A 27,795-nucleotide genomic window follows, 5' to 3' on the forward strand; every position below is an offset into this window, starting at 1 on the left:
TACAGCTGGTTGAAGCCAGCATGTGACTGGGTGAGCACTGCCCCTGATGATGTTTTGTGCTCATTTGAGGTAGGTGGCAATGCCCTCCAGGGATAGCAACTGGCAGCCAGTAATCTTTTCCTCTGTTTTTACCACTCCTTACATGGCATACAGTCTGGATACCACACTGGTAAGCATTAGAAATTATTCAACTGCAGCACCATAGAAAGAAATGAGCAGTCTCCCCTAATGACACCTTGAGAAATTTAAACGCTACTAATACTGAAGGGGCTGGGTTTTTCCTGCAGACAAATCACCTCTTGGATGTTAGTGGTGTGTGTGTGTGTGTGTGCGCGCGCGCGCAGTAGATATTTGCATATTTATGAATATACAATCTTTAGTCTGCCTGAAAGTCAGAGAAAATCATTGTCTGTACGAGTTTGACGAGGAGCATTTGAACGCAGCACGCCCCCAGGGGCTTGACGGTGGTCAGGTGACCCGCAGCAGGCAGGCCATTCTCGGCTTCCCCTGGCTTTGGCTCCAATGTCGGAGGTGTTTGTGCCTGGAAGAAATGGACTCTGGCAATGCAAGAATTTAATCATTCAGAGGTCCGAACAGTTGACTCCGTGAATGGCGCCAAAACAGGACCCTAAACCGAAATTTCAAGAAGGTCGGTAGGGGGGAAAAAAGCACCGATGATGCCCAGTTAGCGGCTGGAAGGGGGCGGGTTTGTTGTTGTTGTTCTTGCAGCTGCAGCTCGACGATAGTGATCCCTAGGGAAGGCGAAAGAGGCTTTATAAAGCTCAGATATCAATGAAAACATAGCTTACGTTGACGTAACATCGCAATGAAGCGCATACAATAAAGCTAGCTCAAGCTTTACAGACGCTAACGGAAGGCTAACTGTTAGCTAGCTTTGCTGTTCATGCTCTGCGTTAGCGGCTCGTTTGATTACATTAGTTGTGGGTGTAATGAACATCATAACGTGCTTTTGACATTAGTTTTCCCCTCCTCGTAGGTGAAAGAGTCCTGTGCTTTCACGGGCCATTGCTCTATGAAGCAAAGGTTTGTCCCGATACTTTATGAGGGTCTTATTACTCATTTATTCCCAGTTAAAAATAAACTGATCCAAGGCCTGTGTGTTTTCTCGCTTTTACAGTGTGTCAAGATCAACGTAAAGGATAAGCAGATTAAATACTTCATTCATTACAGCGGATGGAACAAAAAGTGAGCAGCTTGAGTTGAATATAGGCTGACATTTCTCTCTGTGCGTCTATTTGGATAGGAATTATAACACTGTGATGACGTTTGAGAATCTGTGATGGGTTTTTTCTTCCTTTGCAGCTGGGATGAATGGGTTCCTGAAAGCAGAGTTCTCAAATATGTGGACAGCAACCTTGCCAAACAAAAAGAGCTTCAAAAGGCCAATCAGTGAGTTAACCTCTTCCCACACAGACATGACCAAGAAGTGTTTTTGTGAGTTTTCGGTTCTTCCTAATGTCCAGTCAGCTTTTTAGAGTTTCTGTCAAAGAAAAGCAGCGAGAAGAAAAGTAGGGGGCCGTTTGTGCTCTGTTTTGGGCATGACTGGATAAATTTAGAATTTGCAGCTTTTAGAGTTGACATTACACAATATGGTCTGCCCAATCGCATCCAATTACAGATTCTTGGGAGGTAAAGTAAATAAGTAAATGCTATATCAATATATTGATCAGTATTTTTGTGTGGATACATACGTATATAATCAGATTTTCACTATACTGTTTTTGTGATATCTTAATGTTAAAATCAGCTTTATTGCGAGTTCCGTAGTATTTACAGGTCATTTTTGTTTTCCCGTGAACAAGAATGAATCAAAAATAAGATAAAATGGAGAGCTATAAGAATATGAGATGCATATGTTAAAATAAGTATGAAATATCAAAGTATAAATATGAATTACACAAGCTATATTAAAGCTTACATACAGTTGTATAGTTGTTACTGTCAGTGTATATAAATATAGTGTGTACATGGATTCTTATGAAGCTTATATGGATTATTCTAGTCTGTGTATGTTATGGTGCAAATGAGGAAACGTCAGTGTGAGACTGAATGTGTAGGTAGCACCAGTATTGTTCTCTGTACACAAGAGCAGCAGAAAAGTCCTTTAAGTAAAGGCTGAACGTTCTTTATTCTGTTTTTCAGATATTTTCAGAAATCTCAGATATCATTAGATATGTGTTTTTGTGATTAACATGAACTTTACTGTCAGTTCTGCCATATGATATACATGATACGTAATATTAGACATATTTAACACATAAAGTTATGTTGATAGGGGAAAACGGCGGGGTGGTTTTTACTTTTCCAGAAGAGATTGTACAACTTATTGAGCAACGTGCCACGAGAACACTGTCTGACTCCACATCACACACCACTGTCTGCAAATGGAACAGAGTGTTTTGTAAACAGGCTACACAGCAGGTAGCTATGCATGTTAGCAGTTTTTTCAATGCCAGATGCCCTTGGTGATTTGTGTCTCCTCCCAGAATCGACCCAGGGATCTTTAACTTATTTGTAAACCGCTACACTGTGAGGCCACTTTGGAAACAGTTAAGTCAGTGCTGCAGACAGTGTATTTCTAAAATACCCCCCCACCCCCAATCAAACAGCAAGGCCGTGTCTGCATCACCACGGTGTGATACATCACTACAACTCAACGGTGGTCAGTAAAAGTAATTTAGATACATTTCTATAATTGTGCTCTCTCTTGATTTTTTTCTGCAGGGATCATTATGTTGAGGGAAAGATGAGGGGCTTAGCACCAAGCAAGAAGATTGCTGCTGTGCAGCAGAAAAATGTTGATCTGTGAGTGTCCAGCTTCTTTTCCCTCCTGTAATAATTCATTTAATAACTCAGTTCTTGTGATGCAACCTTGATGATATTATTTATTAGAGTGCTATATGCTCGCATGTAGTCAAAGCAATGAATTACATTAAGACAACTTGAGGTATATGTGTCAAATCATAAGAACAATCATGATGTCTTTTTTTGCATTGTAGGAAAGTGAAAAAGGCAAAACAGAAGAGTAAGTCAAATATTTGTACAAAATGTTTATTGAATTTTGTAGCTTTCTTCCAGAATATTTTTTGTTCTTATAGTAAAGATCTTTGGTGTTGTGGCTTCATGAGGTTCAAGTACTGTTGTATTTATGGAGTCTGATGCGATCTGAGACTTATTAATAAACATATTCACCTTTTATTTCTGTGTATTATTTAAGCTGTCCTTTTCTTTTAGCCCCAGGGCCAGGTGAAGGTACCAGCAGCGGCGAGATGCCCCAGGGGCCACGAAAGAAGAGGGCTCGGGTTGATCCCACAGTGGAGAGTGTATGTATCATCATGTATTGGAACTGGACTTTTTATAAGAATAACAACTGAGCTTCTTTCTTGAGGTGTGAGCAGAATGAGGAAAATACTGAGATGTTGGGGGGGGGGGGGAAGGTCCACACTCAAGGCAGTACAAAACATCCTGGTCCTGTATCATTTCTTCAATAAGCTTGTGAAATTGTTCAAAGAGTCAGTTATTCCTGCATGAGTGAACCAGTCTACCCCGTGGGTGTAAAACCCACACTTGCTATCACAAATACACAAAAACTTTTAAAAGCAGCAAGGTCATATAGTGTGTGTGTGTATCCAGGAGGAGATGTTCACCAACCGTGTGGAAGTGAAGGTGAAGATCCCAGAGGAGTTGAAACCCTGGCTGGTGGATGACTGGGACCTCATTACCCGACAGAAACAGGTGAAAATAAAATCACAGCAGGTTTCACTTGTTTCCTTCATATTTATCCATATATTTATGGAAATGCGATGGCTAGAAATGTCAGGTTCTGGACCACTTGTGCTCGTTTGTCTCTGATTGCACAATGGATCCCAAAATCTTGGGTCAAACTGACCCACCCAATACGTGATATAGTGAAGCAACACTGCTAATGACAGCTGGACCTCTGGCTACCGCTCACATCCTAAACTGCAGTTTCTAATGGACAGGTCTGAAGAGAGCGCTTCAGCCAGAATCACTATCTGGAGCATGCTCATTTGTTCTTCTCATTTCAAAGTCAGAACATGCACAGGATGCTCTGCAATGTAGGACTGAGAGTAAATGTTACAGTTGAGTTTGAAATGAGTTGATGTCTGGATGTTTTTATTGATGGAAATGCTTGTGTAACATTTCTGTTGCTTAGTTATTTCATCTGCCAGCTAAGAAGAATGTAGAGACCATCTTGGAGGACTATGCAAACTACAAGAAATCAAAAGGAAACTCGGACAATAAGTAAGAGTAAACATCCTGACGTTCTCAGAATAATGGAGGCGTGAGGAAGCACTGATATCCTGTGATGAAAATGTTCAGCGGCACAGCATCTGTCAACCACATAAGACTTAAATTCCTTCCACTTTACAAATTTGCTTTTAATAGAGATACTTGTAAACACTTACTAACACATATACCATTAGCTGAACTATATTTTTAAGGGCACAACACCACTGATCTCACTAAAACTGTAAGTTGTGCATTTTGTGCATTATAGCCTTCACAGTAAGTCAAACAGTGCTTTTAAACCACAGGGATTCTTTTAATTATTTTGGATACACGACTCAATTTTTTCCCTCTCTCAGAATTGTGGAAACTGGGCGCTAACTCATTTTTTAGGCTCTTTTTTAAAGCTTTTTTTTAGGCATCCTTTATCTGAGTACTTCTTTAAATATCACAGCATGCTGCCTTTTTGCATCAAAATAAAAATACACCAGAATAAGTAAGTTTTTGTAGTCTTTTTTTCTTTTTTTTAATAGTCTGTAGCCAGTTATTGGGGTGGCAGTTGCTGTTACCAGTCTTCTTATAATAGTACTTGTGTGCTTTCTCACATTTGCTGCATCACAGCGCAACAAAAACAACTTTGAGAAGAAGTAAGCCCAGTGATTTCTCTCATGCAACTGTTCAAAACTGTACTATTGACTGTTCTATAGAGAGCTGACCTCTGCTGTCTCCAGTTATCTCTCCAAATACGTGACTTTTCTCTTCTCCGTTCGCTTAGGGAATATGCTGTGAGTGAAGTGGTGGCAGGGATCCGGGAGTACTTCAACGTCATGCTGGGCACTCAGCTGCTTTACAAGTTTGAGAGGCCGCAGTACGCCGAGATCCTGGCCGAACACGCGGATGTGCCAATGTCTCAGGTGTATGGAGCACCGCACCTGCTGCGTCTGTTTGGTAGGAACACGTGAAACATAGACAGTGTATCCGGAAAGTGTTCACAGCACATCAATTGTTCCACATTTTGTGATGTTACAGCCTTTTTCCTAAATGGATTAAATTCATTTTCACCTCACAATTCTACACACAGTATCCCATATTGACAAAGTGAAAACAGTTTGCTTTAAAATTCTTGCAAATTTATTGAAAATATAACATTTGCACACGTTTTTACGTATTTGTTCAATACTTTTTTGAAGCACCTTTGGCAGGAGCTTCTCCCACTTTTCTTTGCTGAACCTCTCCATCTGGTTGGATGGAGAGGATCACTCCACAGCCATTTTTAGATCTCTAGGGGTGTTCAGCGGTGTGAAAGTCTGGGCTCTGGCTGGGCCACTCAAGGAAATCCAAGAATAAAGCCACTCTTTTGATATCTTGGCTGTGTGGTTATAGTCATTGTCCTGTTGGGAGATGAATGTTCTCAGTCACCTCCATGACTAAGGCGCTTCTTTCCCAATTGCTCAGGTTCGTCATGAGGCCAGTTCTAGAGATGAGGAAGGCCAATGTGCTCAGTGGAAGCTTCAGTGCTGCTTCAGTTTTTCTGTACCCTTCCCCAGACCTGTGCCTCAGTACAATCCTGTCTCCAAGGTCTACAGACACTTACTTGGACTTCATGGCTTAGTTTGTGCTCTGACATGACCTGCAACTATGAGACCTTATATCGACAGCTATGTTTCTTTCCAAATCATGTCCAGTGAACTGAGTTTACCACAGGTGGACATTCAAGCTGTAGAAACATTTGAACAGATGATCAGTGGAAACAGGATGCGGCTGAGCTCAGTTTTGAATGTCATGCAAGTTTGCAGACTGTTTTTTTTTTTAACTTTGTCATTATTCAGTATTGAAAAAAAAATGTAATCCATTTTGGAACAAGGTTGTAAAATGACAATGTGTGGAACAAGTGAAGGACTGTGAATACTTTCTGGATGCACTGTAAACTATATGAAGCGTAATCAAGTTCGCACTTGGTAACAAGAAAAAAACAGAAAAAAATCTTAAATAAATTTGGTCGCTGTTTGCTTCACAGATGCTTGTTTGGGCATCTCAGACTGTTTGTGTTCGAAAGTCCTGCTCCATGATGAAATGATAACTCTTGTAACAGGGCGGACCTTAGCGGCTGGAAACACAGTGAGATGGACCAAGGCAAGAGTAGTGGAACAAGAATGCATTTATTTCCTATACAGCTCTCCTTACAACAATTAACTTGTCAAGCTTCTTCACAGCACAAAAAAATCCACGCTCTAATGACAACTGGCAGCCTTAAATATGTTCAGCTGTCACAGACTTAACCATTATTCCACTCTCAGGTAAATTCTTAAATCCCAACCTTCCCCCACAGTATACAATATATCAATAAGAATAAATAAATACATAAATACATTTTCACATTTACATATTAATAAATATTTCACACTTTAATGTTACACCAAACCCAATATTATAAAAACCCAGAAACCCAAGCACAAAAAGATTCACCACACTCTTTACCCATGGTCTCTCCCGGAACCTTTAAATGGTGTCTGGACCCCCGGGGAAACATTTGCCCAAACACCTTGAAGAAGACACAGGCAAGAAAGGTGAGTAATCATTATCTTACAAACACCTATTTGCACCACTTTTATCCCTAGATTTCACACACACATTTGCATTAGTTTTCCTTACTGGTAAACCTTAATCACAATCTCAATCACCATTCTTCTCTCCTGACAGACAACCACCACATTCCTTGACGAGGAGCAGCTGCGCAGGATCTGAAATAAGGCTACCAACTGATTTTAAAATTCCCAATAAATAGTCAATAAATATTTAAACTGCTTGTGTGCAAATCCATGCTTAAAGTGCAATGCTCATAAAGTGCTTGATAAGGTGCTTTTAATAAAGTGAAAGGTGTGCTCCAAAGTGCTATACATATAATATAAATAAATGCAGTAAGGGAGTCCTTCCTTACAACTCTTCATTTTCATTTTAGAAAAAGGAGACAAAGTCACAGAGAGCCTAATGAATGTGCTAGGTAGAGTAAGTGAGAGCAAGATTGTGTTGCTGTAACAAGGCACGTCCCACTGTTAATTTCATTTACACTGAAAACCACAGGATGATACGGTTAAACTCCTCGTTGGCTTTTAACCTGGGAGGACAAAAACCTGGGGACACGGTGCACAACTCCATAAATGCTGAGCTAAAGGGAGAGAAAAAAGTGGTCTCACTCTACTGAAGACCTCTGTTTGGTCTCAGTGTCCTACCTGAAGACCCAGATCTCATTAGCAGTGATGCTCCTCCGCATGAACGTTGCTTCAAAGAAGTTGATTTTGCTCTCAGTGCAAGTTTAAATTGCAGTTGCCAGTCAGATCAGAACTTCCAAAGACAGAAAAATAGTAGGAATGCAGTACAAAGTGGCAAAATTTGAAGCTGGAAACATTTTTTTGCTTTTCACGGGCAGAAGGCTCATTAAAAGTATGTGTTCCTAATCATCATGCTTCTTTTTACATGTCGCAGCAGAATTTATATCTGCTCCTTTCAGTTCAGTTAATTCAATATTTCTGGTTCACCTTTTAAGCAGTTTTGTAAATTCGTGGATGAAAGTGCTAAATAGGCTCGAAGAGAAGTCCCAATGTAAAAGGATTGAAGTATTAGTTATTGTACACAAAATAGCTTTATGGCTACTTCAACTATGATGACTCATCTGGATTGTTAGACGTGACTGAAATTAGCTGAAATTTCATTTTATTATTATTTTTTCCTAACAGTCTGGAAAAATGTCAGAGGCCTCCACCTGTAAAACCATTCCTGTTTTGGGGGGTGTCTCATTGTTGCCCCTCTAGCTCACATGTTGATAATTTCATTCACACCAAAGCACCAGACAACCCCCTCTGCTACTGAACTAACCAGATTAAAATCCCACATTTAACTGACTTTATGCTATACTCTCATTACAACTTAGTCCTTATTCCCTGATTTTCTTTTAAGCAGTTTATTTAAAGTATTATTTATTTAGATGTTTGTAGCACCAGTCAGTTTATTTGAAAAGTAGGCTTCTCCCCTCTTTATGTCACATTTTTCGATTGTGGTGATGTTATAGAAATCTTACCTCAATCTCCAAATTTACCGTATGCAATGCTGCTCATACGCTGTATGTTGTCCTCCACCAACAGTTCGTATTGGAGCCATGCTGGCCTACACTCCCCTGGATGAGAAGAGTCTGGCTCTGTTGCTCAGTTACCTCCAAGATTTCCTCAAGTAAGCTTTTAACTCCCAGCACAACACCAGTCACTCCATGTCATGTTTGGCCGATTCTCAAATGTCATGTTGTATTCACATTCACATTAGTGCAGCCAGGCTTGTTGCAGTTCCTCAAAACATAAGCCATGAAATCGATTTTCTGCTCTGGAAAGTATTTTTCTTGAGACTAACCGTACACGTTGCAGCGCGTTATGACAGACTGAGGTACCGTGCCGTTCTTTGGGACTGAATCCAAATTGAAATTGGTCTCTTAGATCACTTGTGCGTGATGTTTAGTTGTTTTGATGTGTGAACAGCACTGCGGATACATCTACACTAACTGATACAGTGGTGACATAACATGACTTGCAGATATGGTACGGTCTATATGGTTGGCCTCGGGCTGTGTGAGAGACATGATTGAGAGAGAAAGTAATTCTGACCTCTCCCCTCTTGAACAAAAAAAGACCTGCAGGGCGGAGACACTCCTTTTTTATATATAGAAGTCTTTTCAGCTGAAGGACAGGAGTGTGACAGGATAAAGCACCCATGCACACCTAACCTGTAGGGCCATGACTTCATACCAAGGCGTGTTTCAGAATGGTGCTCTATGAGTGAAGTACAGCCAGGCAGGGGAAGAACACATTTGCAAACCGCTGTTGTAGTGCAGCAACATTCACTCTCTGGGCCTGTGTGTCATGGTTATCACAATGGAGGGAAGCAAGAATGATGAAATTTGGCAACTCCAGCCAAAGCTTATCTGAAAATTGGGTGCAAATCCACCCAGCCAATAAAATCTGGCCATTATTCACTCCAGAGTTTTGTCATATCCCAAATGCCCTGCCATGGGGTTATAATGAGGCGCTTGGAAAATCGTTTCTCGGCAGCTTTTTGGCACCAGCACCTGGTTGTGTTCCTCCTCTGTGCGACTCACTCGATAATGCTTATACTTAGTCAATACAAAGTGTGTGTAGGTCAGCACTGTGTCAGGGCGCACCATGTGACCATCAGTTCTTATCACTTGGTCAATGGATAGCTTAGGGTGTCATCAACACACTGCTCTGATGGGAAATCTCTCATAGAGTGAATTACAAGGCCTTCTTGTGAGGGCCCTGCCAGACGGCAGCATCGGACAACCCACAGATACTACATGCTCCTACAGGTCGTGAATGCATCCCCACACACTACCTCAACAGGTTATTACAAGTGCCCACTCTTCCTCGGGCCAGCGAAATGCCTTTGTTTTGGCCTGAAAGATCTCCATTAATCAGAATCAGAAAGACTTTATTTATCCCCAAGGAGCAATTAAGATACAACAGAGCAGCATGACGTTGAAGATAAGGACAGGGCATAAACAGGCAATAAGAGTGAGATAGTAAATACACAGAATATACTGTATATTTTAAAATTACACAGTTTTAAAATTAAAGTGACTGAGGGGTCATTTCCCTTGCCCAGTGCAATGGAGGGAACCACAGGGGGCAGTGGGAGCAGTGGTGAACCAGCCGAAACCCCACCCTGACACCACACACTGCTCCACCCCTCCCCTGCTGCTGAGCCACAAATCTCCCCCCTACACAAGTACATATGGAGGTTTTAATTTCTTAAATGCACCATCTTACTGCAGTTTCTTATCCTGACTGTTTTGCATAGAGAAGACGAAGGGTAGACAAAAATGCAGACACTGCTGTCATTTCCTATATAACTTGTAGACTTATTGAAGTAAAACACTGGTGATTTAGCTTTGAGCCTTCATCACCGATCCAAAGCGTAGTCATTTCCTTGATGCTTGGAAAGGTTTTTTTTTCTTTATAAGAATAAGAAAACATAAACATTCTCATTGAGTTCTCAATATGACTTTCCCATAAAGTTTTTTTTTCTGCCAGTTTGTTTACATACATATAGAATCAAACTAAACTCGACTTTTATTCAGAGTTGTAATTTGGCAGCAAAGCATCTGCCACAATCTAATCTTACTGTAACAGTCATTTTGTAAATGCATGAGCCTGACGACTGCTGAACAACACACTCTGCACCAGGCGTTCCTGCTTCCCTCCTCACTGACAGTCAGTTGTTTGTTTCCTTCAGGTACCTGGTAAAGAATTCATCGACCCTTTTCAGTGCCAGCGACTATGAGGTCGCACCCCCAGAGTACCACCGCAAAGCTGTGTGAGAGCTCTCAGCAAACCTCTTTCCTATTGAGACACCTCATCCCACTCTCCCAGACCACAACTGAAATATCCGTGACTACCCTTTGGATCGCAGTCTTTGGCGATATTTTTCACTTGAACTGATTTGCTTCCCCCGCCAGGGTCTCAGGAGCTCGTCATGGTTAAGAAGAAAAAAAAATTGTGAAACCTTTTTAACTGAGTCACTTTTCTTTTTTCCCCTTTTCCTTTTCATGTACCTTTTTTTTTTTCATATAAAAGTGTAGTTCTTCATCGTCCGTTACCACAGAGCAGCTCTTCTGTGTTTTTGCATTCCAGCTGATAGATATTTGTTGCATGTGGGTATTTATTGGTGTTTCTTCGGCCAAATGAGGTGCAGTTTAATGCTGGTCCTCAGTCAGTGTTCAGCAGTTAATGTTTTTGTATCTGTATCTTGTGTATTTGTATCAGTTTGTAAAAAGAAAAAAAAAAATATATGTTTATACACAGTATCCAGCTCGTTTACTGTGCGTTCTTTTTCACATCAAGTAAATTATTTGGTTTTATCTCTCTCCTTTCAAGACATATCTTGCTGTAAATGTCGCTTATAATTAAAAGCAGCAGCAGGAAATGAAATTGAAAACAGAGAGCCATCCTCCTGCTAAGTTTTGGTTTAGTATTCACCTGACGAGACACAGGGTCAAAGTATCTTTCAATTACATGTGTTGACTGTTAAAGTGCAAATCAGTTTTCAGTGTTAATCCTGCAAATGTAAAACATCCAAAATGCCTACAACCAGATTTTGACACCACATGACAGACTACAACATACATATCCCCACATCAGCATGGGAAAATTACCAAGGAATTATTAAACATGATCCAGTCATGGAGTCTGATTCCTATATATGTTGGTGTGTGTTTGTAATTTGAAATGACTTTTACTGGTCAGTAAATGGAGTTCTGTGGACTAAAAAATGTGCCCTGAAAAATGTTGTATGAGAGTTAGAGAAATATACATATCATAAACAGTGCTGTGCAGATGTCTTGAGCCACCCCTCATTTCTTTATATTTTGCTTTTTTACATTTTTTGGAGTGCCTTTGAACAATAGTTCTTCAGGGTTCTTGGAGGTCTTTTTTTATGCAGTGGCTGCTTTTTTGCTTTTTCAGTTCAGTCCTTGTACCTGGCCATTCTAAGAGATAGGTTTGTTTCTTTAAGCATAGAGTCACTCAGTGTCAGGGGTGAACCAGTGCTGTCTACAGACAAAGAACCTATTTTAAAGTATTGTTGGATACTTTATGATGCACACTTGGGTGGACAAAAAAAACTTCAAGATATGAGTCTGTAAGTTGCTTTTACTTGTCTGCACAGAAACACAGGCACTTCAGGTCAGCGGAGCTGCGCTCTGCAGGCTGTCAGTGCACTAAACGAATCAGGGCCTCTATGACCAACTCTAAGGACGCCCAAGCTGCCCCAACCCTTCCCTGTGCGAGCTTCACTCATGGGAATCATACTTCACCTACTCAAACATATGTCCAGAATAATGAAGATGTAAATAAACGTTAACAATAAGTAACCCAATAAAATAAAATGATGCCCAGTATCTATGAAAATACATTCTTCTGTGTCCCAACATTCAATGAGTCCCACATTTACTAGCAGTCTGTCCTAAAAACACATCATTTTGTCCCATTTATTTTGTTGATTTTATGAAATAGTCCAAAAAATTCACAGTTTGACAGACACAAAATTGGATTTTTGCACCAACAAGGTGATTCCCAAAGAGCTATCAGCCCAACACTTGGCAGTCTGTGCATGCTGTGCAGTGTGTCTTTAAAATATTTGCTGGTCTCAGTGGAAGGGTGGCTGTCAATAAGTTATTCTTAAGTAAGGGAAACGGGGAGAAAAGGCTGAGGTATGTCAAAGTGGGTAAGAAATCCTCAGAATTGTACACTTCGGTCCTGAAGCACCGTTTTTGTCTGTACTACATTTAAAAGTTGCATGTGTATAAATTTTTGTGTTTAATTATAGTTGTACACAGCACATCTGGAGTCAGGATGGAACCACAGGAGCAGCGTGTTAGGGACACACTGCTTCCATTCCAAGGACTCTTGCAGGTTAATCCACCTATGATACTGATGACAAATACTGCATATAAATATGGATTAAACACTACCATTTTTTATCTGCGCATGAGCTGTGAATGCGGGCACACTGTGGGTGTGGCAGGTAAAAAATTCCTGACAGCGAGCAAATGCTGACACCATGACACCTGCCCCAGTCTGTGATTTGCAGTCAAACGTTTAATGCCAGGTCACTGCACGCGGGTGCGCACACACCCAAATGTGTGGATGAGAAATGCTCTCCAAGGAAACGTGGCTGTGGTAAGGGTGTTGCCATGGGGACGTAGACAAAGGAAGAGACACGCAGCATCAAAGTCTCGGTCTTATAAAGTCTTGGTAGCTTTAAGGACAGTGAAAAATACAATATGAGAGGAACACCAGGAAATCCTCCTCTTGGGAATAATTCATGAGACCTGTTAATAGATGTTAACTGTTATTGAGTAGCATTGTAACAGTAAGCCTATATACCAGCTGTTATGTTAGTTTGCCTGTTTATTTACTGGCTGATTCACTTAATCACCCTGCTCTGGGTGACCACAAGAGGGCAGCCTTTTCCCTTCCCCCAATTTGCTATTGTTTTTCCCTCTTTGTAGATTTTACAGTTGAATGCACTTGATATATTTTTATGAGGCGAAATAAAGGGAGAGAGAAAAGAAGCATAAAACAGACTGTAAACTGAAGACAGCAGGGAGCAGTCTGCTAATTGAACACCTTATACTGACTATATTTGGATACATACCCTCACTGTTTAATAATTTAATATTTAATCAGTCAACCACTGTAAACTTTGGCCTAAGAAAGTAATTTTCTTGTGACACACATTTGATATTATATTAACTCAGTCGTGTATCTAAAAAAACCTTTAACATAAAAGAGTCGTTTAAAGACTCTTCAGAGCATTCCAATTCCAAACATTCCTATTCCAAATAATGGCAAAATAACAGCTTGTAGAGGAAAATCGATTTCATCACTGGTGTTGCACTTGCAAAAAAAAGAAAAAAAAAAAACTCTTACAAATGCTTTATGCTTTTGTTGTTGCTGTTTTCCTTTTTTCTTTGCAAGGTATAAAGTTACCAACCCTTCAAATAGGCTCATACGCGGGTAAACTGGTGAGATCTGTGAGGTGTTTAAGTGCACATTTCGATACAATACGTTGGACTTTGACATGAGGGCAATGACAGGTAAACGCACAGTTATTATTAAAATATGTTTCGGGGCACTCTGGGGAGGAGGGGGGATTAGAGGATATTGTGATGTTTAAACAGCAGATAGTTGTTTTTGTTTTTTAAATTCAGTTTACATCGATGTTTACAGGTAACTGTTTGTAGGTGTTTCATTCTTCAGGTAATCCTGACGTCACGCCGGGTTCTGTCCCAGGACGACTCCAACTATTCCCAGCGGCCACTCTCCAAGGAAGTCCCGCCCTCCGCAACTGCCCATTGGATTAAAGGTGAACAGAACGCGGTTGGTTTGGTTTGATTGGCTCACAGGTTGTCAGTCGCAGTGCGACGGGAGTTTCGGGAGTTTGAGGTTAGGCGTCAGGTGAAACCTGCTCTGTGAGGAAAACGGCGCAGATTAAACGTACTTTGCGACTACCTTCAGCATTGCTTTTGCACTTTTTAATGAACTTGTCCAGTGCGGGAAAAGTTTAACACCGGAGACCAACAACTTTAAAAGATGAAGAGCCTCAAGTATCGATTGAAAAAGCACGAAGTTACCATAACAGTAAGTTGATCGTTTGTTTTCTCGGTTTTGCTCATTTTCCCCGTTTCCCACCACTGGAGCGGTCAGCTGTGAGTTCATGGACGGCGCTGGGACCCGACGCTGTGTTGTACCTCCGCGGGTTGCTGTCTGTAACCCTCGCCTCTCTGTCTTAGCGACCACGCTAACCGCGGTCATGTTCCCACGGTGGCTGCCCGCGCGCTCCCCTGGAAAATAGACACCCCGCCAGCACGTTCAAGCACCTGCACACACACGCGCGCGCGCAAGCGGAGGTCGTGGCCTGCTCGACACAGATTATTATACTGCAGATTTAGGCCAGGTTCAGATTGTTATAACCTGGCCTAAATCTGCTGGAGCTGTGCTGTTGTTGTTGTTGTTGTTGTTGTTGTTGACAAAGCGCGCTCTGGAAGAAAGCACCACAATTCAATACCACAAAGTGCCTGTTCTGCTGTTTTTTTTGTTTTATCACAGGGGACATTTGTGGTCATTAAAAAAAACAAAAAAAAAAACGCTGTCGTGCACTTTGACCCACCTTTCATTTCTGTCTTGTGAACACACTGAGAGCTTTTAAATTATGTTTGTTTTTTGGTTGTTTAAATGCACCAGTGTGTTCTCTTTACCAGCCTACAGCTACTGAAACCATGTCCGTGAAACTTTTCTGTAGATCTGTTTAAGAAAAAGTCTGTAATCGTCTTCAGGATCCCGCTTGAACAAGGATTTAGTGTGGTGGTGAACTGCTTGTGTTTCTAATATTTTGTCCATCGTATTTGGATCAACATGAATGGTAGACATATTTGGAGACTGGAGCTTGGTGTTCCCCATTCAATGCTTACATAATGTAAAAGCAGGAAAAACAATGGTGCCTGTTTTATGTTTATTTTGTTTAACAAAAGCAGCGCATTATTATTTTTATTAATACACGATTAATTATTACAGAGCAGCAGACCTTCAAACTTGAGGACAGGTGGGCCTGAGTTGTTTACCGTGAAGTACGGCATGACATACATGACAAAGTTGGAATTGATTGGGTGGAATTGATTCTTCACAATCCAGCGATGACGTATGAACTTTGCTGAATAGACAGCCATCACAATTCTGCACAGTTCAGCATGCAGTGGGTGTCTGGCACTGCACTCTGTTTTCGGCTCCCAGCAATTACCATGAGAAAGGCACAAAGCCAGAGGAGCTGTGTGTGGTAAACTATCCGGCCCCCATTGAAATAAAAGGAGAGAGGGAGCGAAGAGAAGAGAAGCCTTTCGAGATTGAAATGGTATTGTATGTGTATTGACGGCTGTCTCACCCCCTCTGACAGAAGTAGAGACACCCTTTAAAAAAAAAAAAAAAAAAAAAAAAAAAAAGAACCATGAAAACCAAAAAAGCTTGCAGACTTTATGTTCCACTTGTTTCAAAGCACCCTGAGGAAAAGCTTGATGTGGGCTGTGTTGAGGAAACAGATGTGACATTTACACTGGGCTAAAATTCCCGTTGCATTCCTCTATGAAGGCAGAAGAGGAAATATTAGCACACCTACAGATAAAAGGTGTGTTTAAAAAAAACTCAACAAAACAAAACATGGGTAATAATTTAAAATGTTTAACAAACCTGTTCTGCTTCAGGTAAGATCTTTGTGCTTGCACTGGTAAACAAACACATAGAAGAAGTATGTCATCACCACCTGTTGCACTTTGAAATTTGTGAAACGCAAATCAACCAGTCAATCACTCACTGAGGCATTAAGGTGAACGGCATTAAGTGCTAAACGTTTTAGATGTGTGCCTCGCTCACTGGCTCACAATGAGGTGAACTTGCTTGCTCTTTCTGGGTAGCATGACTAATCATTAAGAAATACATGCACATTTTTCAAGTAGGAGAGGCAATCATGGGGGTGGGGGGTATTGAAACTGTAACTCAATCCTGGCCAAAGAAAACAAATCCATGGAGGAAACTCCATCTTTCCCCACTCCTTTTGTAACTGTATCAGTTGTGCTCCCTGTTGTTGAAATTCAGAGAAAAAAGGTTTTGTTTTTTAACAAAGAAGCCATAAGCATCATATTTAGTGTCATTACCGTTGTCTTCCACAGTTGCCTGCTTATTGGCTAATCAGGTTTTCCTGTCACGCATTACCAAGAACTTATTTCAGCTGAGGAATGCTGACTATGTTACCAAACAAAGCTGAAAACTTAGTATCCAGGTTTCAAAATGCCATGGCATTCCCTTAATACCAGCTGTAGATTAAAGACAGGATGAAGTCTGTTGGTTTGGCTCACGGTTGCAAAAGGCAAGCCTCCAGTTTCAGTTATTCTTTTGTGTAGAGGCCTATTCTTCTGTGGAGAAGCGTGATTAACTACAAGGCTTCGTACGACAAGCATTGTCATGTTTAAATGCCATGATCATGTGATGGAAAGAAGCGACACAAGATTGTTTTTTCTGTCTGACAGTATGGGGCTGTACCTGTTCCACTCAGTTTAGCTGCTGATATTTTCTGAATGTTGAAGTTCACATGTAATCATTGTCTGTTCCTAAAAGACATTCCTTTGTGGAAAATAATATTGGGTTATGAAAAGCAGATCCCTATCAAAATAAAAATAAATATAAAGCAAAAAGAAAATGTGCCTAGGAATGTCCTCAGCAAGATTCCGATCAGCATTCCTCAAACATTTTAGATAACCACATACTCGGATTGCAAAAAAAAAAAAAAAGTGATATCTGTTTGTTTCAGGAGATATCGGTGTGCTTTCAGAGCCGAGGCTACAGAGGTACGAGCAGAAAGTTATAACTCCAGCAGGGTAACCAGAGAAAAATGATTTCCTGGTTAGATTTGAGATTTGGCTGCACTGTCGCAGTATCTGCTTGTTGTCACAGTAAACATCCATCGTGTCAGCTGGATTTTGTGCGTTCAGTACAGCCCGTGAAACTGAAATCACTGAGATGCACAAATGATTTGGTTATCAGAGAAGGAGACACTAAACCTGTCAGACATCAGTTTGAGTGCCTTGATGATAGAAAGTCTTTCTAATGCAGATTCATCCATGAGAGCCTTGTAAGACCAGGATGAGCAAAGCAAAACTGAGGTTTGGGGTTTTTTTTCTCGAGATATGGCTGTTAGAACCAGCTAAAATGTTCTGTGTTACTTGCCTATAGTTGTTTAATTCATTAGGGCTGCACGATTTTGCATAAAATGAGAATCACGATTTTTTTGCTTAGAATTGAGATCACGATTCTCTCACGATTTTCTTTTCCAGTATAAATATTTATTGCACTTATTAACTGCACATCAACTTCGTAACAGTTGAGACTGAACATAAAAACAATAAATAAACATAAAAATAACAAATGTCTCACATTTGGTCATTGCCGCAAAATGTTGTACTGCTTGAAATTCCGTCTCCACCGTTGCTCGACGCTGCGTGTATAGAGCAGGTAGTGCAACAATAGAAAAATAGTTGCGGGACGGCACTGTGTAGCGTTTGTCTAGGGTGTTGATCATTTTCCTAAATCCCTCGTTTTGCACAGTATTGATGGGAGCCATATCTTTGGTCAGGTGATAAGTAATAGCCTCCGTAATTTCTTTGTGCCTGCGGGAGTTCGACGGGTATAGGGAAGCGCTGTATAAGGTTCCCGTTATTGATGTTTGGGTGGTTGACCGGGACGGATTTTCTCCTGTCACTTTCTCGTCATCCCTGATGTGCTCTCCGTTGTTTTTTTTTAGCAGCCAGCTTCTGTATCACGTGGTATAAGGCTCCGCCCTTGTTATTTGTTGAGCAGGAAGAGTGAGCGCTTGTTTTCATGCAGATTACGTCCCGGATCAAAATGCGGTACAATCGTCGTCGTCTTTTTTTCTTTTTTTTTCTTTTTTTTTTAAAATCATTGTCATTTGGAAATTAGATCGCACATAAGTATGAATTGAGATTGCGATTTTCTAACGATTAATCTTGCAGCCCTATAATTCATTGTATTGTTGTGGCAGACACCCCTCCTGGTCAGTTCTTGAGAAAGGCTTCTTTTCATTGGCCTCTGTTAAATCCACAATCAAATTTAGGGACCTTCTCCTCACAAGGTTTTGAATAATTAGGCCCCATCTTATCTAAAAGATTTCGTAGTACCATATCACCCGAATAGAGCACGTCGCTCTCAGAGTGCAGGCTTACTTGAAGCTCCTAGGGTATTTAAAGGTAGGATTGAAGGCAGAGCCTTCAGCTTTCAGGCCCCTCTTCTGTGGAACCAGCTCCCAGCTTGGATTAAGGAGACAGACACCCCCTCTACTTTTCAGATCAGGCTTAAAACTTTTCTTTCTTAAAGCATAAATTTACAGCTGGATCAGGTGACCCTGAATCCTCCCATAGTTACGCTGCAATGATACACTGAGTATTCCTTACTCACCTTTTTCCACTCTCTCTGTTTATACATTACTCTGCATGTAATCATTAGTTATTGTTAATCTCTTACACACTTCCTGCTTTACTGAGGCCTAAAGCCAGATCTGTACCTCTGTCAGATCTCCTGTGGATGGTGGCATGTTGGGGCACCTACCTGTAAACAGCAGATATACAGGATACAAGGCTGTGGTATATGAGTGGCTAAAAATCACTGCAAAATAGAGTTTCCGGGAGAAAATGCAGTGTGTAATAATAAAAAATGCAGCTTCACTTAGTTTTCCTTGTGATATGTGGTGAAATGTGGCTGCCCTACTGTATTGGGTAGGTATGGCAATGTTTTGCAATGTCAAACAAATCAAATCAAATAAAACATGTCTGCTACTGTTGGATGATTGTCGGTTATGCTACCACTGAGCGAAGACATCAGTGCTTAAAGATGCTCATCTACGTTGTCCTAAGCCGTCATTATACACCTGCACCTACATCATGTGTCCATGATCCAATATCATTAAAAGTCTGCTGAGCCCATCGTAACGTTTAGTGTAAGGATAGGAGAAGGAAAGGTCAGGAAATGAAATAGTCCAAGGTCTACATGTAACATAGTAACACAACATGTAGACGTTGTAATAGATTATAAGAAGTGTGAGTGGGCTGACGTCCAGGTGAAGGACTGCGTCTTTTTCTCTAGCTTTCATTTCACTCGTAGGAAGCAAAGTATTTTGCTTGATGTTAAGAAAACTTAGACAAGTTTCGGATGTCTGTATCTGTATGTTGTTCAAATTCAGTCTGTTCCCTGACAGTACAATTTTTCAACACATGAAATTTTATATCTGTGTTTTGTTCTGCTCTATCGTCCATCTGTCTTCTATGACTGCTTAGTATTTTCTACATGACGTTCGCTTGAATTGTGACTTATTTGTCGGTGAAATCAGAGGAACAGTAAAACTCAAGTTATTGTCTAAAAGTTACAAAGTTCAGCTAGGCAGACTTTAAGTTCTAGCATATAATACATTATATGGTTATGTTTTTGCTTTTGCACTTGTTTTTCATCATTATAATATCACCTATAGGTCTGGGTGATTACTTGGGTTTTGGACCCAGATCACTTCGCAAGGCTCCTGACTACGGTAGCCGTAATGCTCCAACAATCCATCAAGCCGTGCGGCTTTGTAGCTTACCAAAGTTGTACTAAAACATTTTTGACAGATTTCTGCACGCCATGTACCACATAAAATCGGTTCGAGATCAGTAAACACAACCAGAATTCATACATAAGGCACACTGTCGATTTTTGAGAAAATTAAAGGATTTTGCGCCTTGTAGTGTGGAAAATATGTTATACAGAAGAATAGAATATATCGCGATATATATCGTTACCGCACATGCTTCAAGTTATACCTCCATATGGATTTTAGGCCATATCGCCCAGCCCTATGAAAAACATAGATCCAGTTTATGACCTGGTGATGGCCCGATAAGTATGTGTTTAGATTATTGTCTCATTGCTTCACTTGTGGTTTTCGGCACGTAGCTGGAGGCTGTATGTTTTGTGAGTTACAGGACTCGCGTTGAATTCTTATGACATGACTGCAACTGTAAAAATGCCTCTGGTTAGTTAGCACTAAAGGTATTTTTATCACCAATAAATTTTATGGTGGTGAATGGCAGTCACTCTGCAGCTCGCTGTAGGTCAGTGTTCATGGTCACTGTAGTTTTTTTTCTTTTCTATTTTTTTCTGGCAGTTTTGTTTTTGGATGGTTTTTGCATTGTGTACGAGCCATATTTAAAACATGAAGAGGGAAGCTCAGACCTGTCAGTTTAATGACTGATCATGAAGACCCCATTAGCCTCCTGACAGGTTGAACACTAATGAGAAGCTTCCTTTAGGCAAATTTGTAGCAGCACACTGTAATGAAAGGGTATTTGCTGCTTTTCTAGTATAACCAGCGTTGTTCTTGGGCTTTGATTATGTTAAGGATTTCAGCAGCAAGTGTGACTGAACGCGTAAAGCTTATTTATTAAATCTGTATCTGACTTTAACATTAATCTTGATGTTTAAAGGTTTTTTTTTCATTCACAATGATATGAATTTGTGTCCCAACTTTTTATTGTTATATTCATAAATCCCTCCTTAAAAAAAAAACCTATCAACTTTTATATTCTCAGAGTTCAGGTTTTTGAGCTTGGGAATGAATTTAATTGTTAAGAGAAATTAGTAGTAACATAGTACTCCATATTTCCTGGCGTCCTGATCACACGCAGATTTTTTTTTCTCTCTTCCCAGGGCTTGCATGTTCAATAATGGTGAAATGTAGGATCCTCCCTTACCCTTTAAGTAGTGTTATTTTACAAAATAGAGAGCGGGATTGGGAGGTGTTGTTGATGGCAAAAGTACTGTGGGACAGTGGAGGCACATGCAGCAGGAATGTTTTGTTGGGAAGTTGAAACGACTCTGGTTTCAAAGTTGTTTTTAACAAAAGGAGGGTGTGGATGGGAGAAGGGAACGTGATGGTTCCAAACCTTTAGGCAGTGATCGCTATCAGCTTCTTTAGATGTTTCAGGGATAAAAATGGTGATTGTGATAAAGTCTCACAATGAGCTCGGTGCAGATTTGACTTTCCTGCTTCTTTGTTTCGAGGCTTTGTTTGAAATTTCTTTCTTTTTTTCTTTTTCTTTTTTTGGAAGGTCAGTTAGGTGATAACAAAGGTTTTGTATATTTTATTGTGTAGTTAAAGAAATCAGTGTTACGTGCTTGCTTTGCTGGACTGCAACACTGTCTATCTCACTGAGTGACAAAGGCCTCAAATACATTAAGAAAACTACAAATTTGGCTAACAAAAATAAAAATAACAATAAAATAAATTGAGAGTATGCTTTTTTTTTTTTTTTTAAACAGCCACGCACTTTTCGTGTAGCTCAAGCCAGGGTGACTAAAGGAAAGCCTTGAGTCAACATGATCTATCAAAGAGCTGTCTTAATAAAACCCTCGTGGTTTCAAAGATGCTGTGGAAGGATTATTTGTTACCCGCAGCTGCTTTTAAGTCTAGGCACTTATCTTAGTATCTTGGTACTGACCTTTTCAGAAATGGTACCGGCTAATTACTCATTAGAATTGAGCCTGTGTGAAACCAAATTTGCTCTTTTTTCCCACCTGCCTGGTGTCACATGCTGAGGTTTGTCAAGCCTGCGGTTACTGTCACTCCTTGGCGATCTCTGTAAAGATCTGCTGCTGTGTTTTTACCCTCTGCAGAGTGCATTGCGGGGCATTGAGGGAAGTGAAGTATATTCTGTCTGCAAGTGCGTGTTTTGTCTGGCTGTGCCTCGGTCTGCAAGGCAGGACAAATAAACAGAGAATTTATAACATGCCTGTCACTAAGCCAGGTCCAGCTTTTTAGTACATATTAGACTTTGTTCACGTAGAGACAAAATGCTTGCTGAAACAGAACCCTGCTTTTCTAAACGGCTGTGTTAGAGGAAGATGAGATGTCTGTTTATTTGTACTGATAAACTGTTGCCTTTGTGGGGAGCTTGTATGTTTTACAGCCTCCTAAACCCCCCAGGAATTTCTTTCTACCCACTGAGCGTTCTTAAACTACCTACTTATGAAGCTCCTTTATCAAGTTTAGGCTGCAACTTGGAGACACCCAGCAGGCGTTCTTAACCTCTGCTGGAGGGGGCGAGATTTGATTAAAATCCTCTTTTCCACCCTGCTTAATTTTCACAGTGTGTGTGGTGTTTACTTTTTGGGGTTCAGTTTGGATGGACTGAGTGTTTCATTTGAGCTAATCCTTGGTCAGACTGTAAGGCTGTTTAAATCTCATGAGGAGTGCCTGTCTGACTAAATGCTGTGTATGCTTGCCTGTTAGATAGCAGGCTTTGCTTCATTATGAAGCTCTCATACCAGTAATCAGGACCTAGTGTTTTGTTGTTTTTAATTTTCCATTTTGCTATAGCTGTGCGCGGTTGGAATAGTGCTGTGCTGGGTAATTTATTCAGACATGCTGCCTCTTAGTATTATTTTATGAGGAATATTTATGTACCAGTGCACAAGACATCAAAGCCCCGTCTTATTCCCCCATTAACAGTAATAGTAATTGACTGCGTTGACCAAAGGAGACAAACTGTGAAACAGACTCATCGCATGTTTGCTTTAGGCTGGATGTTGTATCGGCTGTATAGTCAGTGGCAACACAGTGATCTGTTGTTTCAGGATTAACGTCTGGCTCCATAAGAGCGGCTGTGAGGTCATCCCAGCAGTGTTACCCATCGGCGTTCCCATGCTGTGCTCCCTCCCACTGCTTACATGGAGCAGAGAGCTCATCCTGTATTGCATCAACCAGGGAACATAAATTTGTTTCTGGTGGTTAAGTGCATGTGTCTTTTTATTGTTGTTGTTGTTGTACAATGTTTGTCATGTGTGAGCTTTGCATTCAGTCGGTTTGTTTATGTGTAACATGAACTGTGAGTGTGTGTCAGGGCAGTGATGGGGAGGTTGGCATGTGAGAAGGGGCTTAGTTTATTGACTGACTTTGGGTGGGCTTCAGCTGACGTCAGAATGTACGTACACACACACACACACACACACACACACACACACACACACACACACACACACACACACAGTCAGTCAATCAGTCATGCTGAGCAACAGAGGGACAAAGATTCTGCTGATGAAGGACAAACTGCTGTTCAGCAGCACGGACTAAGCCCTATCAAGCTGTGCTCTCTCTGTTTGTATGTTTCTGTCTGTCTGCAGATTAGATACGTGCCTCTGCCGTATGAAAAATGTGGAGTCACTAACATAGTTGGACGGTTTTGTTACTTTTTCAAAAAATCACTGTTCCCTTTGTCGTCACGAACAAACAAGATAGTGAGAGAAACGAAGCGGTGCAGCCAATTAGTGCCTTTCGCTTCAACACCACTGCTGTGTTCAGCTACAGGTGGTCACTGGAGATCTAGACAAGTCTGCTTTTTATGACATTATACAGTCATTTTATTATTTTTAAAATTATACAAATGCCTTGTTAAGATGTGTGAAGTTCATTCACCAAGCAGTATGTATTATTTGTGCAACAGCCACTAAAAGGTTATAGACTAGATGGAATACCTGCTAGGACTGGACGATATATCGAGTTTTTTAATAATATCAATATATTTTTATACGAGATATAAGATGTGACAATATCGTTTATATCGATATAGTATATGTTACGTTATAATTATACTTGTGGAGCTGTAAGTTTGCCTCTCGTTTGTCCACTTTTGTCTCTATGCAGCGTTACTGGGCCTCGCCTCTCCTTCACTGAACACAATTCCCCCTCCCCCATAGTTTCACCTGCAGGCAACGACAAGATGGACACGGCAAATCTCCTCTAACGAGTTACTGCGGATCGCCCCGTGCGTGGGGCTGGACGGCGTCAACGTGTTAACGAGCTAACCGCGCTAACGACATGCAGCCCACAGGGGGTGACTTTGGGTGGGCTTACTCAATTTATTTTTGAGTAATTTCTTCATGTACATCTACGCTGTATGTTAATAAAAGTGCCTGTGTGACATCTGGGACACAGCTTTGACTAAGAACTCTCTTTTTGTTCTTACCTTATGGTAAATATCGAGATATATATCGTATATCGCCATCCAGCTAAAAAATATCGAGATATGAATTTTGGGTCATATCGCCCAGTCCTAATACCTGCCACACAGAGCATGCTGTCTTTTGCTGTATATCTCTTTATGGTGGCGTGTTTTTGTGCGTGTTGATGGAAACCTGGTGCAGCAGAGTTAACTGATGCTCTATTTGTGGCGTGAATGTGCATCTGCTGTGTTTTGAGATGTGGAAATAGACTTTTTTTGGAAGAAGGTGATCATAGGAAAGAATATGTGTGCATTGGACAATGTCAGAGGGGCAAGCCAGTGCCTGCTTTGTAACAGGCATGAGTCAGGTGTTCTCCAGAATTAAATTTTTTCTGATAGTTTTAGTCATTGTAGTAATTGTTAAATTATTGTTTATTGGATATTATTTTGTTACATACATTTATGTTACTGTTTTTGTTTGTCAGAGGTCTTTAGGTGCAAGACTAGGGAGATTTTATGAAGTATGTTTACTGATGTTTTGGTGTGTTGCATGATAATCCGATTGTTAAGTGATGACATGACGAATCCGACTTCCGGGCCTAAAGTAGTCTGCGTTTAATATGGCTTTTGTGTTGTTAACATGTTTAATGTTATGTATTTTCTTCTATTTAATCTCAAAAAGCTCCTAAAACAGTCAGTGATCACTGTTGACCTCCCTCGGCTTTTATTGCCGCTAATAATTTATTTAAGCTCAGTTTTTAAAACCTTAGGATGTAACTACAGCCCAGCCCATGCAGCAGTATATGAATGACTAACCTCGTATTGTGGATGGATTATCTCAGTTGTTCTCCTGGCTGAAGTTTGGTCCTTTTACAGCATCCTGCCATGCGATTACATTTGTTCCTGACCACCGAGAACACTCACGTTAACTTTTATCGAGTGGGGAAAAAAGTTAGCTTGTTTATATTATGCTAACATAGCTGTGTCGCTAGCGGTCACGTAGCACATCATTATATACCAGCTAGCCCAACTTCAGTAACCCTACAAACGTCACTGCTGTTTAGTTTTCTGTCTTCATTTATGCTGGAAGTGATAACAGAACTGTACGTTTTAATTTGTTTCCAAAACCCCGCAGTCAGGACATGCTATATTGTATTTAGATAGAAGCTAGCGAGCTAACTTCCTGCTAACTTCTAACTCCGTTAAATGTCATAAATTCCGTTTTTATGGATGCCTGGATGTTAAACTCAATTGTTACACCTGGTAGAGCAGAACGCTGATCATTTTATTAAAGACTTTAGACAGTTTTTCAACTCTCAGTAATGCCATAGTGATCGTTTGATATATGGACCTGCAGCGGAGTTTAGGCCCAGACACGGCTAGTGACGACAGACTGAACAACCGGATAATATATATGGAAAATTAGTGAGCTCGTATTTACAGTAAATATACCACATGTAAGTGCATTTCAGTTGTAGTATTTCAAGTTTTACACCAAAGTTTGTGTGTGTGTGTGTGTGTTCATGTGAGAGTGAGTGACTGAGGGAGTGAGAGAGAGACAGAGAGAGAGAACCGACCAAACAAGTGTCAACATAGTATTTCTGCCCAAGTACCAGCATGCCCAAAGCGTTTCTTGCTTAACCACATACCGCCATTAGAGACCAAAGAATCCTGTGGTTTTTACTATGCTATTCTACACATACAGTTACACAAAGGATGGAGTGGCGTGGGATCGCGTTAACAGTCCATTAAAATTTTGGATTAAATCCACCAAAGTCAACTTAATGAGTTTAAGTGGGATTTATATTATTAGCATAAAGGTAGTACAGTGTAAAGATTTCAAATATGACACATTTGACCTCTGACCTCTCAGGTCATTTGATTGATCTGAAGGTGATAATAACGTGTTAATAATGATGTATAGAGCGATTTAAAGCAATGTTTCTTACTGCCATTGTTGCGCTTTTGCCATTCAGGGAATTGTATACGGGGATTTTAAATATCAGATATTTGAGATATTATTTTATTATGACTTTGTTATGTACATTAGAGTACCAAATTATTACAATTTAAATACATAAAAATTTGAATATCATAACACTTTTATTGACCCATGTACTAAAGTCATATAAATATAAAAGAATAAAAAAATAATTGTACTTAAATCATTTCAAGTATATCAGAATGGGTTTATACAAGGCAAATAACAAAAGCCTGCTCTTTGTACTTGTTTTTACTGAACTGCAAATGTTTTAAAGTACGTTTAAAAATACCAAATAACAAAAAAAAATGAGTATGTACAAAATCTCTTAAAATTAAATACTACCCAGAGAATGAGCTTCCTCGTGGAGGTTTGTGCTCTTCGGGTGCTGCTTGTTCATAATGCTTCCTTCAGCAAAATAACACTAACCTGCTGCTGTCCCACAGATCCTTCTGTGTGTTTTTCCTTCAGGGGCTGAAAATGTAAATTTTAGGAACATTTTTAAAATATACTACCTCTTTAAGGAAGTCAATACTTTTTTAATTTGCTGTAGTGTTTCTGCATTAGTGACCCAAGTATTCCCTCACTAGCAGCCCACCTCACTGGTACTGCAGTGAGGTGGGCTGCACCCTTTCTTTTTCTTGCATGGAGCTGGAGCTGCAGAGTTGTGGTGGGATATTGTCAGTGGCAAGTGGCAGTGACTTTCTTATAGAACGTGGCTTACTGGTTTGTCATTAGACTGCCTTTCCAGGTGAGTTGGCAGGGGCAAGGGCCACTGGGTTTAGGGAATGAGGAAGGTGATCCCGGGCCTGGCAGCAGGTCACGGAAGTTGAGGGAAAATAGCTGGGAAACGTTTTGTCCTCTGGGTCAAGTGTCATCTAAAATGGTTTGACCTAATAATTGGGTTGACTAGTCTCCATTTTGGGCAGCACAAGTAAGAATATCTTTGGAGGATCACCAGGAAACTCCCAGAAAGCCACTTTACCGTATGGGCTTTATTTTAGTTCCCACATGGTTAACTTTACGTAAGTGTCTTAAACCTTCACACTTTATGCAGATTAACAGCTCACTTTACTGCACGCTAACAGATATTCAGAGCTTCACACATTTTTGTATCCTGATCTGTTTCAACAGTCACTGCAGAGTTGGCATCATGTTTCATTTTGTGTGTGTCATAGTGCAAAGGCTGCATTCTCATGCAGTTGGTAAATTTGTGCTTAATCTAAGTCAGTATTTCCTTTTACTTTCTGTTGTTTCTTGAGCACTGAATGCTCAATAGATTCACAGCTGCTGAGAACAATAACCCATGACAGTGATCTTATATAAGCACCTGGCACTGGCTGCGTAATGGTAGTTTGTACTAATGATTGCTAGAATTTTCTCATACATACTT

The 27,795-nt window shown here is 40.5% G+C and overlaps 2 protein-coding genes across 4 annotated transcripts in view; both read left to right on the forward strand.

Moving 5' to 3' along the window:
• Positions 1-484: 484 nt before the first annotated feature.
• Positions 485-11,649, forward strand: LOC146640010 (mortality factor 4-like protein 1). Of its 3 annotated transcripts, none has more exons than XR_014905444.1 (12): positions 485-649; positions 998-1,044; positions 1,139-1,206; positions 1,324-1,410; positions 2,746-2,826; positions 3,021-3,046; positions 3,256-3,344; positions 3,655-3,756; positions 4,199-4,287; positions 5,048-5,220; positions 6,290-6,839; positions 6,973-8,475. XR_014905444.1 is itself a non-coding variant. In XM_085349665.1 (12 exons), the coding sequence occupies exons 1-12, from the start codon at positions 610-612 to the stop codon at positions 10,649-10,651; spliced, it is 972 nt and encodes a 323-aa protein (XP_085205791.1). In that variant the 5' UTR covers positions 485-609; the 3' UTR covers positions 10,652-11,649. The 3 variants fall into 3 exon arrangements, 2 of the variants coding, with proteins under 2 accessions (XP_085205791.1, XP_085205779.1); XM_085349665.1 differs by lacking the exon at positions 6,290-6,839 and adding an exon at positions 10,567-11,649 and having other exon boundaries at positions 8,412-8,496; XM_085349653.1 differs by having other exon boundaries at positions 6,290-8,475.
• A 2,618-nt stretch (positions 11,650-14,267) lies between these two features.
• uacab (uveal autoantigen with coiled-coil domains and ankyrin repeats b) overlaps positions 14,268-27,795 on the forward strand; it is a 40,400-nt gene continuing 26,872 nt past the window's right edge. Inside the window, exon 1 of the mRNA XM_085349675.1 lies at positions 14,268-14,474. Coding sequence (XP_085205801.1) covers positions 14,427-14,474 — 48 coding nt within the window. The 5' untranslated portion in view covers positions 14,268-14,426. The remainder of the gene's footprint in view (positions 14,475-27,795) is intronic.

The sequence above is a fragment of the Diplotaxodon limnothrissa genome, linkage group LG1 (assembly GCF_057381915.1).
Source record: "Diplotaxodon limnothrissa isolate DT_005_m linkage group LG1, D_limnothrissa_male_GT1.1, whole genome shotgun sequence".
Lineage (NCBI taxonomy): Eukaryota > Metazoa > Chordata > Actinopteri > Cichliformes > Cichlidae > Diplotaxodon > Diplotaxodon limnothrissa.